Source organism: Eulemur rufifrons, chromosome 8, assembly GCF_041146395.1.
Source record: "Eulemur rufifrons isolate Redbay chromosome 8, OSU_ERuf_1, whole genome shotgun sequence".
Classification (NCBI taxonomy): domain Eukaryota; kingdom Metazoa; phylum Chordata; class Mammalia; order Primates; family Lemuridae; genus Eulemur; species Eulemur rufifrons.
This window is the reverse complement of record NC_090990.1, coordinates 25,389,521-25,406,706: the sequence shown is the minus strand read 5'-3', so window position 1 is coordinate 25,406,706 and position 17,186 is coordinate 25,389,521. Positions and strand designations below refer to the sequence as shown.

General features: G+C 49.2%; 2 protein-coding genes across 4 annotated transcripts in view; both read left to right on the top strand.

Moving 5' to 3' along the window:
- The first annotated feature begins 3,743 nt into the window (after positions 1–3,743).
- Positions 3,744–6,657, top strand: LSM10 (LSM10, U7 small nuclear RNA associated). Of its 2 annotated transcripts, none has more exons than XM_069477683.1 (2): positions 3,744–3,833; positions 5,877–6,657. In XM_069477683.1, exon 2 carries the CDS (start codon positions 5,900–5,902, stop codon positions 6,269–6,271), a length of 372 nt encoding a protein of 123 aa, XP_069333784.1. In that variant the 5' UTR covers positions 3,744–3,833; positions 5,877–5,899; the 3' UTR covers positions 6,272–6,657. The 2 variants fall into 2 exon arrangements, with proteins under 2 accessions (XP_069333784.1, XP_069333783.1); XM_069477682.1 differs by lacking the exon at positions 3,744–3,833 and adding an exon at positions 3,925–3,982.
- Positions 6,658–13,350: 6,693 nt separating this feature from the next.
- STK40 (serine/threonine kinase 40) overlaps positions 13,351–17,186 on the top strand; it is a 42,932-nt gene continuing 39,096 nt past the window's right edge. Inside the window, exon 1 of one of the 2 annotated variants that reach the window (XM_069479767.1) lies at positions 13,351–13,671. The gene's annotated coding sequence lies outside the window, so the exon portion shown is untranslated. Of the gene's footprint in view, positions 13,672–13,941; positions 14,100–17,186 lie in introns of those variants that run through there. The other variant, XM_069479766.1, reaches the window with a different exon arrangement.

The following is a 17,186-nucleotide window of genomic DNA, read 5'->3' as shown; positions in this document are numbered from 1 at the left end:
AGTAGGGGAGGTAAGTAAATAACTATGGCAGATCTCCTGCAACAAGCAGACTAGGAAAGATGAGAGCAATATGCCACAGGGGTCAGAAGAGAAGCATCACTCCCAGCTGGGGTACCAAAGGCAGATACAAAAGTGTAGGGCTGTCTGCAGATTGCTGAGTGGCTGGGTCTGACTAAAGGGTAGGACACAGGATTTCAAATTTTAGTGTGCACTGCCCGACGTGCAGATTCCTAGGCTCTACTTTGGATTCTGTAGATCTGGGTTTGGGGTAACAAGCATTCCAGATAATGTTGAGGTACTAGTTCACCCCACACTTTAAGAAACACTAGTTGGAGAGTTTGGGTAGAGAACCTGAGAGATCCAGCTGGAGCTAGGCCGGAATCAAATAACAGAAGCCTTCAACGTCAGCATCGGAACCTTCACTCTGCTAGTTCACCAAAAGTATTTTTAGCAGGTAAATGATAAGATCAGAACTGCATTTTGAATCTATTGGCAAAGGATCATAAGAGAAAGACCAGTGAGATGGTTTTTATAAGGAATTAAATGAGAGAAAGAGGGTCTCAACTAGGATGGGAGGAGTCAGAATAAAAAGGTAAGCGAAGGATGGAGACACTTCAAAGAATTTGCAGGCCCAGTGACTGTGACAGGCATGGGGGAATCAAGAAATTAAAGAAGTTGTCAAGGTTATTCAAGGTGCCCAACTTAGGTAGCTGAAAAATGGTGGTAGCAACCACAGAAATGGAAAAATTAGAGCAGCAGCTGATTTGGGATGGGCTTGATGAACCTGTCTCGTAGACATGCTGAGTTTCAAGTATCAGCAGGAGATGTGGGAACAAGCAGCAGACAGTTGGAAAGCGGAGACCTGAGCTGGATGCAGCAGTGTAGCAGAGCACGGAGACAGCTATAAGCAGGTAGAGTGGGGCCGGAAGTGGGGCCCCAAAGAAAGCACATGTGTTTAGGGAGCAGGAGAATGAAGTGCGGTCAGAAAGAGAGAGACGGAGAAGAAGCAATCAAAAAAATAAGTGAAGACAAATGATGCAATGCCCAGAAGAAAAAATACCAAGGAGCAGGATCATAGAAGTAAAGACTAAGAAAGAGGATATAACTTTTATGAATAAGGATGCCATTAGTAACCTCTGCCAAAGAAGTTGGTGGAGTTGTGGGAGTAGAACCTGATTACAGTGAGTTGAGTAGTTGGTGTGAGAAAGGGGAAACCCTCAGAATAGAGCCACAATTCTCAAACTTTTAGGTCTCCAACCCCCAATACTCTTAAAAATGATTGAAAACCCCTAACAGCTTTTGTTTATGTGGCCTACATATATTAATATTTATCATTTTAGAAATTAAAATTATATTAATTCATATGAAAATAATAAACTCATTAACACACATAATAAATTTTTCATAACTATTTTCCCAAAGAAAAAATTTAGTGAGAAGAATGACCTTGTCTTCTACTGTTGCAAGTCTCTTCAATATGTCATAATAGAAGACAGCTGGATTCTCCTGTCTGCGTCTGCATTCCATCCATTGCGATGTGTTGTTTTGGTTGAAGGACATGAAGAATATTCAGTCTCACACAGATATTAGTTGGAAAAGGGATCACACTTGGGAACTGCTCGTATGGAGGCCTCTCTTAAGAAGCTTGACTATGGAAAAGAGAACAGTAGCTTGCATGGAGGAGTAATTTTTTTTTTTAGGATAAAAAGAGACCAACTGTGATCACTGGTAAAAAGGGAAGGCTCCCGGCTGGGTGTGGTGGTTCACACCTATAATCCTAGCACTTCGGGAGGCCGAGGTAGGAGGATTATTTGAAGTCAGGAGTTTGAGATAAGCTTAACTAAGCAAGAGCAAGACCCCGTCTCTACAAAAATAGAAAAAATTAGCCAGGCGTGGTGGCACACACCTGTAGTCCCAGCTACTCTGGAGGCTGAGGCAGGAGCATCACTTAGGCACAGGAGTCTGAGGTTGCAGTGAGCTATGACGATGCCACAGCACCACTCTACCAAAGGGCGACAGAGTGAAACCCTGTCTCCAAAAGGAAAAAAAAAAAAAAAAAGAAGCCTCCTGAGGGAGATGGAAATCAACGAATGAATGACAGTGAAGGAATGAAAGAAACCTAACTCTTATTGAGCTTCTCCAGGTGCCTTAACAAATTAATGGAGGTCACTCAAATCTTAACAACCATTCTCTGAGATAGACATTATCTTTATTTTCCTAATGAGGAAACTGAGGCTGAGAGAAGTTAAGCTACTTTTCCCAAGATATACAGAGTGACCTTTTAAAAATGTAAATAAGACCATATCACTCCCCTTTGACAGCCTATCATTGCACTTCTAGTGTTATATTAGATGAGGAAACAGAGGCACAGAGAGAATAATTAACTTGCTTAAAGTTAATTATGCTTAAAGCTGTATGCTTAAAGCCATACAGTTGACAAGGAGCAGGTTTGAACCTAGGCACTGTATCCCGAGCCTGCACTCCTATCCATGCAATCCAAGCTCCTTATCTTGGCTCTGGCTCCTGCTTCCTCTCCAATCTCTTGCACCGCTCTCTCCAGCCTCATTGGCCTTTCCATTTTTCTGGAATTGTCAAGGTCATTTCCTCCAAGTCCTTTGCATGAACTTTACAATAAATTTAATTTAAAGATCTTAATTGACTTTTATTTGTGATTCTAGAATCGGGCAACCCCTCATTTTTGAGTGTTCCAGTGAGCTAAGCAGTGGATATTGGTTTCATAGACAGAAAAGGGCTGAGGAAAGGAGAAAAAGAAAACAAAAAGCAGATTGGTTGTTTCAAAGTTACTTTCCTTGTAAAGGTTAAAGCAGAGGGGACTGCCTTATCATAGCAGCTAAAACTGGCTGTTTGTAGATTTGGCTATTATCTCCCACTTTCTTGATTTCCCAGAAGGGCAGATAAACAACTTAGTTTCAGCCTGGTGGGTGGAACTTTAGCTTGAGTGACCCCATTTTGGTTTGGTCTGTTGGGCCCAGTGCATGAAGTCAGTCCAAACCAATGACCTCCTATAAAGTTTAACAAACTGTTCCCTCTAATTGCAATGCTCTTTTTCTAGTGTTCACAAGGTTGGCTTCATGTCATTCATCTCAGCGCAAATGTCACCTTCTCAGGACCTCTCTGACCATCTAATAAAGGCCACCCGGTCACTGGTCACTATCACATCACACTGTTTTAATCCTCAGAAGAACTTTTATTCTTTTTTTTTTTTTTTTTTTGAGACAGGTCTCATTCTGTCGCCCTGACTAGATTGTAGTGGCGTCATCGTCATCACAGCTCACAGCAACCTCGAACTCTTGGGTTCAAGTGATTCTCCTGCCTCAGCCTCCCGAGCAGCTAGGACCACAGGCACGCGCCACCATGGCTGGCTAAATTTTCTATGTTTTGTAGAGACAGGGTCTTGCTCTTGCTCAGGCTGGTCTCCTATTTTTCTTGTTTGTGTTCTTAAGACTCCCCCGCGGCGCCATCAGCTCAGGGAGCCATCTGATCTCTTGGTCACTACTCTAGTCCCAGAGCCTGAGGAGGAGCCTGGCACCTGGTGACAGCGAGATGAATGTGTTGAATGAACGGCAACTTGAATGAAGCAGCGGCTCCTATGACGCAGGCCGGGGAGCCCGGCACCCGCGAGGCTTTCTGGGGATTGTAGTTCCGCCGGGCCGCGGTAACGCGCCTGAGCACTGACGCAGCGCCGCGGGAGGCCTGCGCCCGGGTCGTTGCCATGGCTTCTTAATCCGGCCGCGGCCAGCCCCCGGCAGCACAGCTAGGCGCCCTCTAGCTTCTCGGCGACCCGGACGGGAAAGCGGAAGGAATCCCGCGCGGTGGGTCCCGGTCGGCGGTGTGCGGGGAGCCTGGGGGGCGGAGCGCCGGGGAGCCCAGGACCCCGGAAAGCGGCGGGGGAGCGCAGGAAGCGTTTTCTTCCCCATTTACCGAGTATAGCGCCTCTCCCCAAGCCCGCTCCCACTGCTCTGTGAGTAAAGGATGCTCATCCCATTTCACCGATGGCTTAACAAACTTGGAGAAGCCAAGGGGCTTGCTTGTGGTCTCCCTCCTAGGAAGCGGCAGAGTCTGTCCCAGAATCCGGGCCTGACTCGAGATCCAGTGACTGCTCGTTGCAGTCACAGTGGCAGCCCCATACCCTTGCTTGATCACAGATTCCTCAGGCTGAAGCCTGGGTGGGAGTCATGTGACCCTTCCCAGGACCCAGCTCCCTAACCCCTTATCAGAGGTAGCCTGGCTTGCCACGCTTAATGCCACCGAGTGAGTCATAAGGAGACAAGGTTCCACCAGCTTTGACTCAGGGTCTGAAAATAAGGGCTGGATAAGACATAGTTAACACAATATCAGGGCATGTTGAAATTAAAGGAGAGCACCTTCAATGGAGTGAGATTCTGGTAGCCTTGTTAGACCTATAGTTTAATAAATGTAGAAAAAAGGTTCATAGACATTAAATAACTGTCCTAGGTTTATCAAGTTATGGGTAGAGTGGGGATTCCAACCTAGGTTTCTCTACCTTCAAAACTTGTGTGCTTTATACACTACCTTTTTTTTTCTCAATTACCTAAATTTCTACTTTTTTTCATTTTTAACACTGCTACATGACTTTCACCTAAATTTCTATTTATATAGCAACTGCATGAGATAGGCCAGTAGTTCTTAGAGTGTGGGCCCCTGACCAGCAACATCACAGAAACAAGTCAGAAATGCACCTCACTTCCGGGCCCCACCTGAGACCTACTGAGTCAGAAACTGGGAGTGGGGCCCAGCAAGCTGTGCCTTAACAAGACCCCCAGGTGATTCTAATGCACACTAACATTTGAGAACTGCTGTCAACCAATGATTCTCAAACTTTAACGTCTCTGTTCACCTAGGGGTTATGTTAAAATGCAGATTCTGTTTTAGCAGGTGCATCATGCAATTTCTAACAAGTACCCCTCAGCACTTTAGAATTACCTGGGAGCTTTTGAAATATAGGACACCTGGGCCCTACCCGCCTGCCAAATGAATCAGAATCTCTGGGGTGTGGAGGCCGGGTAAAAACACGCCAGTGATTCTGATGTACAGTGAGGGCTCAGAGCCTCTGGTGTGAGCTTAGGGGTCAGGCGGCTATAGATTTGAATCCCAGCAACTCCACTTATCAACTGTGATCTTGGGCAAGTTACTTAACCTCTCCTAGCCTTATTTTTCTTTATTGATTGATTTTTTTGTTAATTATTAGTAGGAATGATACTGACTTTTGTATATTAGTTTTAATAATCTGTCTACAAAGTCTCTTGCATTCTGAATGTCGATATCATATAATTGACAAATAAGAACAGTTTATCTCTATAATTATTATTTCTCCAATTTCTTTTCCTTCTGTGATCATTTTTTGAACATTGCATCAACCATTACCTACATTTTATTGTTGATTAGAAGCTATGAGAGTAGGCATCCTTTTCTTGGCCCTGACTTACTGGAAATGCTCACCACCATTTTCTTATAGTTTTTTTTTTTTTTTTTTTTTAGAGATAGGGTCTCGCTATGTTGCCCAGGATGGTTTTGAACTCCTGGGCTGAAGTGATCTTCCTGCCTCAGCCTCCTGAGTAGCTGGGACTATAGGAACATGCCACCACGCCCAGCCATCCTAGCCATATTTTTCAGATTTACAAAATGCATATAAGTAATCTTTGGCTTGCAAAGTGGTGTGAGGATTCTAAGAAACATGTGCACGAAAAACCTGTGCCCACAGACACAAAAATTGGAGAGGTGGTCAGGCTTGGGAAGGTCTGTACTGGGGGTTTTGTTCAAGAACGTGGGGGAGGTGAGTTGGCAGCTGCACCCCCAGCCTGCTCCAGCTGCCATTTGTGTGCTCCTGCCCACAGCAAGCAGCCAGCGGCCTGGAAGAATGGCAGTGAGCCACTCTTTGAAGGAGCGGACCATCTCTGAGAACAGCCTGATCATCCTGCTGCAGGGCCTCCAGGGCCAGGTGACCACTGTGGACCTGCGGGATGAGAGCGTGGCCCACGGACGCATAGAAAATGTCGATGCTTTCATGAACATCCGCCTGGCCAAAGTCACCTACACGGACCGCTGGGGGCACCAGGTCAAGCTGGATGACCTCTTTGTGACCGGCCGTAACGTCCGTTATGTCCACATCCCGGATGACGTGAACATCACCGCAACCATTGAGCAGCAGCTGCAGATCATCCATCGGGTGCGCAATTTTGGTAGCAAGGGCCAAGGCCGGCGGGAATTCCCCTCCAAAAAATATAAGTGAGGCTGTGCCCTCAGCAAGCTGCAGCCCTAACTCAGGTTCCCCCAGTGTTGTCCTGAGCCAGCTCCCTGCCATCCCTCCCTGCCCAGAACCTGGGAAAGGAACAGGGCCAGCCCAGAAACTGGTGTCCGACAGACACCACCTGTCACAGCTGCCTTTCACAGGGTGTCAACCTCCCAGACTCACCTTGGGATCCAGAATCCTATGTATCTGTCCGTGGCCTTGGGATAGGTGACAATCCCCCTTTTGATCATTTGTATCTGAATCTCTGATTTGTTGACTTAGGGAATCTGTCAAATAGTTTTCACCCCTCTCCCAGTGAGGATTGATAAATGTGCTCAGCCTGAGACACCCCTCACTGTCCCCATTTCCCTTGCAATTATGTTCATTTTCTCATAAAACCAAACTTGGATACAAACAAGTCCATGCCTCATGCTTTCCCTACTGTGCGCTGGGCTCCCTGTCGCAGTAGGGCTCGGCCAGGGCTCAGACTTGGCTACACATTGGAATCACCTGTCCCGCCCTCAGATTCAGATTTCACTGGTACTCGGTGTGCCCTGAGCACTAGGAGTTTAAGTTCCCGGGTGATTCTAGTATGTAGCAAAGTTTGAGAATTGCAGGAGAGTACTTCAGTCTGGTCAGGTGGAAAGTGGCTTTCCGTTCTGATTCCCTGTTGAAGAGGCTGTTAGTCTCATTCTGTTTCCTGAAGCTGAGAGGTTGGAGCATCCCAGGCCCTCTCCTTGAGTGTGGGAGCTCAGCCCACAGCAAGAAACCAGTCTCTGATTCTGAGAGTCCTTGGGTCCTCGGGGAACAGGGGGTTCTCAGGGTTAGAACCTAAGTCTTTGTGGCAGCTGCCTTGTGGTCACTCTAAACCTGCCACGGGCAAACCACCATATCAGTGAAAGCAGCTCTGTCTTGTGGAACCAGAGAGTTTGTGTTCGTCAGATATCCACAGAGCGCCCGCCATGTGAAGGCCTTGTGATGAGCACACATTGAAGAAGATGTGAACCTTTCTCGAGGTTCAAATGTAATCTGGTGGGGGAAGTGGTCAAGAAAAACAAAGATGAAATTCAGTTTGAGAACTGCTGAGCCAGAGTTTTGAATAAGGCAGGGCCCTTGACCCTAAGATGCCCTTAAGATGCTCTCATTTCTTAAGGGAGATTTGAGAAAGTAGCGTTCCCGTGAGCACTCGTGGCCCAAGGTCACAGCACAGCGTTCACGGTCTAGCTCAGTCTTTGTGGGAGTGTTATCCACGGACCGCCTCATCAGGACCAACTGGGATGTGTGTAGGAAATGCACTTTCCTGGCTCCCCCTCACCCCAGACTTGAACCGGAATCTGGGATCCAAGAATCTGCATAAACACCCACTGACCCACCTTGATTCTTACGTATATTGTATTTCATTGTCTAGAGGCCTGCCAGCCCATTAGACTTTGCCCTCTGCCTTCAAGAGAAAACAGAGGGTCCTAGCAGGAACAAAAACACTTCTCTGAGTTTCCAGGCCCCTCTGACAACTAGCGTTAAGGGAACCAACACCACAAGGTGACTGCTGGTAAGAGAAACCACAGGGCAGGCCCAGAAGGGAGGTCCTCAGTGTGGAAATGTCCCCATACCCTCACCAAGTAGAGAGAGAGAGGAACTGGCAGGGAGTCCCCACAGCAGCCTCCATGGCAGACCTTTCCCATGTGTCTGCACGTTTCCAAAGCTGAAGGGGGCTGAGTTGGGGGTTCAGCCTAGGGATAGAGGAAAAGTCTAGTTCTGCAACTTCGATAGTGCACCAGGGGCCGGGGTCGGTGTCTCACACCTGTAACCCCAGCACTTTGGGAGGCTGAGGCAGGAAAATCGCTTGAGCCCGGGAATTCGAGGTTGCAGTGAGCTATAATTGTGCCACTGCACTCCAGCCTGGGTGACAGAGCAAGACCCTGCCTCTAAAAAATAAAAAGTCATGACCAGGGGTTTCTACATCGTCAGCAGAGCCAGCAAGGGAAGTGGTAAGGCGAGTGTGGGGTGCTGAGAGGTTCAGGCCATATTCCTTAAGCGTCGTGTGCCAGGCCCCGGTGGGACCTCTGTCATTCCCAAGGCCCTGGGAAGATGGAATAGAACAAGGGGAGCCAGGCCCGGCACTGACACTCTCACCAAGCCCCTGGGTTAGAGCACAGCTTAGTCTTCAAGCCAGGGATGTGGGTCTTTTGTAGTCTGATCCTGGCTTGCCGGGAAAGGCTGTCAGGGGCCCAGGTAGGGGTTGGGGAGCTCAGTGTGCACCAGCCTACAGGAAGCCAGGGGCTCCCCGACTGCCACGGGTCAGCCATTCCACTAGTACTTCCCAAACACCAACTATGAACCAGGCACAGGGGTAGCAACTGAGGGAACGTCAGAAGGGACAAGGGTCTTGCCCTCAGGGAGCTGACATTCTAGTGGGGGAGACAAAAATAAACAAAAAAAAGTAAAAACATTTACAGATGCCATGGGAGAAAGAAACAAGGCCCTTTGAGAGAGAATAACAGAGGTGGTTATATTTGCAAAGTGTAGCCTGAGAAAGTGAAATTTAAACTGAGAAGGAGCCTGCCACTTACAGAGCCAGGGCAAGGCAGAGGAAAGGGTCAGTGTAAAGGTCCTGAGGTAGGAAAGTTGGGGGTTAGGGCAATAATGTCTCCTGCCAATTGATGAAAGGGAGACAGGCACGTAAAGGTGGAGAGATGGGAGCGGGTGGGGTAAATGATACAAGGCCTATGGGCAAAGAGTGTAGCTGGTTCCAATTTCTGGTGTGTAGGAAATAGAGCTAGAGTTTTCTTTAACTCACCTGAATTCTTATTTTTACCCCACTCAGCCAGAGTGGCAGAAACTTAATTGCAGTCAATTCAAAGTTCTCCCACTTTCCTTGTTTGAATTCTAGGGCACTTCCTGTCATGGCGCCAAAGCATGGGAAGGGTAGTCTGATTTGGTGGTCATCCAGTCACACTAGCATCCACGGAGATGTTCTCGTTTTGTTGTGGTCTTTTGTCATCAGCCCATGAAGGTTGCTGCTGTGTTGCTCCTCCCTGACCAACAGACTCCTCTAGGTGTGCGTATTTTATTTTCTGTTTTCCCCAGGCCCGGTTAGGCCCAGGAAATTCGTGGGTCTTAGGTGAATTAGGCCCTGTTTGGCCAAATGCAGCACACAGTCCTTTCTCCGGAAATGTCACCTCCCTGGTGCCCCGCCCAGGAAAAGGAGCACAGCCTGTCTCTGCTTCTCAGTCCCCGAGACCCTCCTGATACCCACAGCCACGAGACTGAGGAGAAGCTTCTCTATTTTCAAGGACGCCCCCCCACCCAGTCTCAGCCTCCCAGATCCCTCTGTTACACAGTTTTCTAAATTTGTATCTGCACAGAAATTCTTTCCATTCCTCCTTGAAATCTAGGCTTTTGGAATTCGGAAGCTAAAAATGGACCCTGCATTCTGTTGTATCAATCGCTTCCTCAAGTAACGAACGTATAATAGAATAACCTTAAATATCTTTGTAAGGGAAGGGCCAGGGGACACCAAGGAAAAGATGAAAAACATATTTCAAAATGTTATTAGGCCGGGCGCGGTGGCTCATGCCTATAATCCTAGCACTCTGGGACGCCGAGGCGGGTGGATCGCTCGAGGTCAGGAGTTCGAGACCAGCCTGAGCAAGAGTGAGACCCCCCCCCCCCCCCCGTCTCTACTAAAAATAGAAAGAAATTATCTGGCCAACTAAAAATATATATAGGAAAAAAAAAAATTAGCCGGGCATGGTGGCGCATACCTGTAGTCCCAGCTACTTGGGAGGCTAAGGCAGTAGGATCGCTTAAGCCCAGGAGTTTGAGGTTGCTGTGAGCTAGGCTGACGCCACGGCACTCACTCTAGCCCGGGCAACAGAGCGAGACTCTGTCTCACAAAAAAAAAAAAAAAATGTTATTGTCCTATTGGAGCCTGGACTGCCTGCTACTCATTGTCACGGCCTTTGTTCAAGCACACACGTGCACCCTTCCTGCACCTTCAGCCAAGGTGGGGGTCCCAGCTGATGACAGAACCCCCAGGAATCTGAGTGTTCAGGTGGCATTAAGTGTCTCCTCCCTGCCCTCTCCTTCCTGGAGAGAAGAGTACAGGGTGTCTTTCTCATTTGTAGGGAGGGGACAACCAGGGCTGTGAGGAAAGCTGGGTGGCAGCAGCTTAAAGTTCAGATCTCCCTGGGGGCATACAAGTGCCACAGCATGTCCAGCCCTCAGCATGGCCAAGCTGGATGGGACTTAAAGGAGAGTATCCAGTTTAGTGAGTTCCCATTTCACATCCCTGGCTAAAGGGTCCCCAAGGGCAGCAAGGGTCCCCTGAGTTCTCACCAATGTTCCAGAGGACCCACAGAAACACCACAAGGTGTGTAAAGGGTGACCAACCTGGCTTGGTCTCTGCTTGGCAGGGGGCGGGGGAGGGAATTATACCAACAGTGTGGTGGCCACACTGGTCTGCTCTGATCACAAGCTGCGATGGCTATAATCTGAGGCTGTCATCAGTGAAAAGGAAGAAATAACTTGATCAGGTTGTACGGGAGACAAAATTTACCAATTGTGTGGAAGAAAAAGACTAAAAAAGTCTTTGAAGGTGGGAAGGTTGGGAGCTACTGATCCACTCCAACTTCATCATTTTACAGTTGAGGAAACCGAGGCTCAGAGACGGAAAGGGGTTCTCCCCAGGTCCCATGGCTAATTTAGAGGCAGAGTGCCAAGATGGGCATGATAATGGCCATCAAAAATAGCTGTTGTTTGTTGGATCCCACTACATACCATGCCCCGCAAGGGCAGAGCTGTTGTCTGCTGTCACCGGATTTCCAGCATCTAGTTCAGTGCTCTTCACATAGCAGGCTGTCCATCAATCCTTGTGGAATCAGAGTTCTCTTATTATATCATTATAACAACCCTATATATCAATAACCCCATTTTACAGATGAGCAAACAGGCTCAGAGAAGTTAAGTGATCATCTGCTCAAGGTGAACAACAGAATGGGGATTTCAACTCAGGTCTGTGTGACTCCAAGCTCCATGATCTCAACTACTATACTATTCTGTTTCCCAAAACCCTTTTTTCTTTTAGAGATAGCATTTCACTCTGCCACCCGGGCTAGAGTGCAGTGTTACCATCCTAGCTCACCGCAGCCTCAAACTCCTGGGCTCAAGTAATCCTCCTGCCTCAGCCTCCCAAGTAGCTGGGCTCACAGGCACACCACCATGCCTGGCTAATTTTTTTTAAAAATTTTGTGGAGCTGAGGTCTCGATGTGTTGCCCAAGCTGGTCTCGAACTCTTGGCCTCAAGCAATAGGGGTTTTGATGTGTTGCCCAGGCTGGTCTAGAACTCCTGGCCTCAAGTGATCCTCCTACTTTGGCCTCCGAAAGTGCTGGGATTACAGGCATGAACCACCCACACCCAGCCTCCCAGCACTCTTGACATCATATTAATGACAAAGTAAGATAAGAGATGCCTCTGCTCACCTCAGTGTAGTACCCAGCCACAGACTATGGGTCATATACTCAAAGCTTGTCATACCCAGGGCTTGGGGCTTGGCTACAAAGAGAAACCAGAGCTAGCTAGTAAGCAGGACTGGGTTTCAGAAGCCTGAGGAAGCCCCTGAGGGCTGAAGGTCTCCTTCCCTCCTTCTGTGATAGGCAATACCTCATCAAGCAACCATCTTGTGCTGTTGTGACAGACGTCACTTTGTTATGGCAGTGCCGTCTGCCAGTAAGCCCAGAGTTGGAGAGCCAGCAGGAGAGTATGTCACTGTGTGTGTGTCACCCAGCAGTCTCCTCATTTTGGTGTCCTGATAACAGTTTTGCATTTACTCTGGCTGGCACCTTTAGTTTCTATGCATTACTTCTCCTAGCCTCTTTTTCTTCCTCCTCCTCTCCTTTGTTAAAATCCTACATTTTCAATCACCTGAGTGTCTCCTGGGGGCGGGGATGGTGGTGTCAGCGCTGAGTGATTCATCTAGCTGATAATTAGAGCTCTGGAAAACCCAAAACTCATTCTTGTCAGAGTCAGGGCTTCCGGAATCCCTAGGCTTTTCCTGTTGTCAGAGAGAGGAGCTTGGTGGGCTGCGGCCTGGCTTCTTTATGCCTGTCTTTTGGTTGTCCACCTCACTGAAACTCTGCAACTGAGATGAGTGTGTGCATTTGCTGAGTCCTGTGTGAAGCTGTTTCCATAATTCACTGAGTTCTCACAATGATCCCACAAAGTGTTATCCCTATTTGAACAAAAGGGGAAGGTTAGGGAATTTGCACATAGTCACCCAGCTTGTAAGTTGATGTCCCAGGGATTCAAAGCCAAGCTTTTTGGAAACTACCAGGCTTGGTTCAAATCCCAGCCCTGCTATGATTAGCTGTGTGTCTTTGGATAGATTCCTCTTCTAAGTGCTAGCTTCCACATCTGTAAACAGCCACCTAATGCTAATGTCTCTGAAGTGCTTAACCCAGGGTGTGGCACTACAGTGAGAGCTGTTCAGATTACTATTGTTATTCAGCCCTATCGGCAGCTCCGTGGGCATCAGGCTTACAGAGAGGCAAAAATGACACAGGCAGAGGCAGCCAGACCTCACTCATACCAACTCTCATGTCCTGGCACTGCCTGTGTGGAGATGACAAATGCATACACACAAGTGCCTGGCGACACACCTTAGGAAGACCCAGCAGTGCACACAGGCTTAGACACGTGTGCCCACACATGGATACAGAGTGACCCAGGGGACAGCTGGAAAAACAGCCAAGAGTTACAGTCATAAGCAGCAAGCACTCTGACTCACACCTCTGAGACAAAGGAGTGGGGCTATGGCCGCTGGTGCTGCTGCCACTGAGCCCTTCTAGCTGCTTCTGTATGCCAGGGGAGGGAAGCCAGGCTCTCAGAGGGCCCCAGTGAGTCACCAGCCTGATGCAATCCCTTTAAAGGGCTCATCGGCTGGTGCAAGAAGCTGATTCATGGAGGGCGTGGTTGCTGGAGGAGGAGGAGAAAGGGACCGAAACTGCAGCAGGAGGGACTGAGGTTAGATGGCTGGAATTGTTAATAGGAACTCTTCACTGTAAACCTCCCTGGTCAAGACTCCAGGGATCTCCAGGTCGAAGCTGGCCATCCTCTGGGTTTCTACAAAGGCGAGGGACCTTGAGGGAAATGAATTGTGAGAGCTGCGACAGGAATTTCTTTTGAGCTTAACTGCAGCGTTTTCGGCACAGAGTTCTAGAAGCCAGGACGTGGGGATCAAGGAAGAGTCACTTTTCTGATAAATACACAGCAACTGGCCAATCTTCCAACTGCTGGAGACTTCTTCACCCGGGGCAGGGCGAGTGTAGGGCCCGCGAGGTTCTGAGGATTCGGGGCGGGGGCGGTGCCTCCGTCCCAGCCTCACCGCAGACATAGATAAGTGGTAAGTACCGCCTCATTCACGCCTCAGCCTCCAATCGTTTAACAGGTTTCGGCCCAGGCCCCACCCTGAACCAATCCTCAATCTGATTCTGGCCTCTTGCCTGAAGGCTTCCGCCCATCGTCAAGATGGCGCCCCAATCCCAAGGCCGCAGACACAGGCGACGGGGCGGGGCCGGGGCGGGGCCGCGGCTCGGGCCGGGAGGAGGGGGCAGTGCGTCACTTCCGTTGTCAGGTGGCGGCGCCGCAGCCATGGAGGGAGGCGGCGGCGGTGGCGGCGGCTCGGGCGGCTGCGCTGGGAGGCGGCGGTAAGCGGCTCCCACGCCCCCAGCCCGGCCCTGTCCCCGGCCCCGGCCCCCCGGGACGGAGCGCCGAGCAGTCCCGGCTCCGGGCTACGGACTATGGGCGAGCAGCGCTGACCACACGGGGAAGGTGAGGTGGGGGTCCCGAAGCGGGCAGTCGGGCGGGGGTTGCGGATTGACGGGGCGGGCCTTGGTGGCCGTGGCGGTGGGACCAGAGTGACAGCCCGAGACCCTCTGGGTGTGACAGAAATGGCAGCAGCGAATGCCCCCCACGTCTGTTGGGAGTCTGCCCTTCCCCGGCGACTGGGGCGGGGGCTGCCTAGCGCCAGGTACGGGGCGGCTGCGGGAGCTTCAGTCTCCACCGCAGCCCTGGAAAGTCGTCACTGCCAGCCTTGCCCAGAGTCACTCAGCCAGTAAGTGAAGCAACCGGCGTTTGAACCCAGCCAGGTTTTTCCAAAGAGACACCCTCTGCCTCTCCATACTTCCCTCCTGATTCCGAGAGTCACTTGAAAGTTAGAACGAGTCCCTAGGGAGGGCCAGCCAGGGCTTCCTCCAGGAGCCCTCATCCATTGGCACGGGCACCATCGCTGCTGGGGAATTTTCATATCCCGGGCGGCGTTCAGGTGCGAGTCAGCTGTCTGCTTGCCAGGGCCACGTTTGGCTGGCCTTTTCCAAGGAGAGAGCTTGCTGTGGTCAGTGTTTCACCTGCAGTGCCGGTTAGGCCCGCCCATTCCCACGCCACTTGGCCCCACCTTCCAGCCAGTAGGTAGGGGCATTCCGATTGTGGATGCCGAGTTCTCTGCCCACCCCAATTTCCCACGTTTGATGCCCTTTTGTTGGCGGAAGGAAGAGATGACAGCTGCCTTCTGTGGCAGGATAGACTTTGCTCTGTTTTAAGTCACTAGAGGAAACCGGTTCACTTTGCTTGGTTTTGAGAACCAGTGGGGAAGAGGGTAGTCATGCTGGGCTGAGGCCTTTCCCTCTTGACTGAGTAGTTTTGCATGAGATAAGGAAGAGCAGAATATGTAATTGTAGGGCCAAAAGAATCCTTGTTTGTAAACATTGCCTGTGAACTCCTCCAGTGCTCTTTAATGGCCTTGCTGTGTCAGTTGTTAGTGGGTTGGATTTAGACAGTCTGAAGGTAGCCCTCATTCATTCATTTCTTACATGACAACAACAGGGTCCTTGCCTGAAGAGGCAAGTGCTAGACAGTACAGTGGTCAAGAGTGGGCTTTGGAGCCAGACTTCTTGAGTTCAAATTCTAGCTCAGCAGATTTCCAGCTATGTGTCCTTGGGCACACTGCTTAATCTCTCTGTGCCTCAGTGTCCTCATCTGTAAAACAGGAGTGATAAAATAGAGATATTATGAAGATTTAAAAAGTTAACACATGTAAAACACGTAGAACTGTGACTGCCACATAGTAAGAGTTCAATAAATGTTAGCTATTCTTATTTCAAGAAACTCGTGGCCTAATTAAGGGAAACTGACCTGTGAACACATAGTTGAAATGTGGTCTAAAAAAACTAGTGGCAGCAGCAGAGTGCTGTGGAAGCCCAGCAGAGGAAGCTGCCTGGGGTAGGGGGTACAGATGGGGCGGTGCCCTGGAAGGCTTGGCAGAAATGATGCTGGAGCTTAGTCTAGAAGGAGTGGAGGGGGAGGCTTAACCAGGTGAGACTGAAGAGGCAAGTGTTCTACTTAGAGAGCGAAAGAGACAAATAAACTCATAGTTTATTCCAGAAACCTCATATTGTTCCACATAATGGTATATAATGGTATGGAAGTTGACCATACCACTATGATCAAGGTGCAAGGTGAAGCCGTATAGGTTGACGGACGAGGGAATGCCACATTAATGATTTGGGACTTTATGTCCAGGCAGTGGGGAGCCAGTGACAAGGTTTTACGCAGAGTAGTGACATGATTGGATCTGTGTTTTAAAAAGATTTCCCTGAAGTCCCAGTAGAGGAGGGAAAGAAGAAGAGAAGAGAGACTAAAGGGCTAGAGACTTCTTTCAAGACTACTGCAGGCTTCTGAGAGAGGAGAGTTGGTGGTGGATATTTGCTGAGAAAGGACTGTGTGCAGCCAGTGCCAGGTGGCAAGCTCCTTGCATTGGCCTGGGCTTCTCTGCCTGGCACAGAAGTGCCTGGCACATATACCCCTCTCTTCCTGGGATTGCAGGTCACTTTAGCAGCTGGGGAGGTGAGGCTGCCCTCTCAGAAGGCCAGTTCTAAGAGCTACTGCAATTTGTTCACTTGTGCTTTTAATTTGACCTTTGGGGAAGGCAGTAGGTTGTAGTGGTTAAGAGCTTATTTGCCTCTGTCATCAGACAGATCTGGGTTCTAATCCCAGCCCTGCTGGTCACTAGGCGTTACTTATTCTCTTCATGCTCAGCTTTCTGATCTGTAAAATGGGGACAATAAGAGAACCTCCTTAGTGGGGCCATTGTGAGGATTAAGATGTTGCAGGATGAGTACTTAGCACACACCAAGTAATAAATGCTTGGAAAATGTTAGCTTTTATTACAGGCTGCAGGAAAGAACTTCCAAGAATTAGTTGAAGCAATCCATGGCGACTAGAACTGTGTCCCACTGAGCTGTCAGAAATGTCCTGAGGGATCACAAGAGCACAGAATTTTATTGTATTTTTTCTGAAAAGGAAATCTATGGGGAGTTTACCCAGTCTGTATGGGAGCCATGCAGATGATTCAGCTCAGCTCTTTAAAAGAACCATTTTTAAAAATAGAAGTAGGACTGCTGGGAAAAAATAGTATTTTAAAGTATACATGGGAGAAAATGTATTTAGAGTTTCTTCCATGTATGTCCCTACTAGCAACCCTAGTCTGCTACCTGAATTAGCAGCACCAGGAGGTGTCACACACGTTGATGTGTGTGGTGGCTCGAAATACAGACCCCCCCCCCATTCCCCACACTTGAGCTCCCACCTGTAGCTGGGGCTGTGCTTGGTACTGGGGCAGGAGGAGGATGGAGAGGCAGGCCCTGCCCTGGAGGAGGTTGCGGTCTAGCAGGGACAGAGGCGGGCTCCTAACCAATTAACACTTGCACAGAGCTTGGCGAATCTCTCACAAAAAAGTCTGTGCAGCATGTGGTGGAACCAAGTGGAAGAAGTGATTCACCTTGGAGATGAGGAAGAGACTGGGGAAAACTTCAGAGAGCCTTAGAACTTGAACTGGATCTTGAAGAATGAACAGAGTTTTCT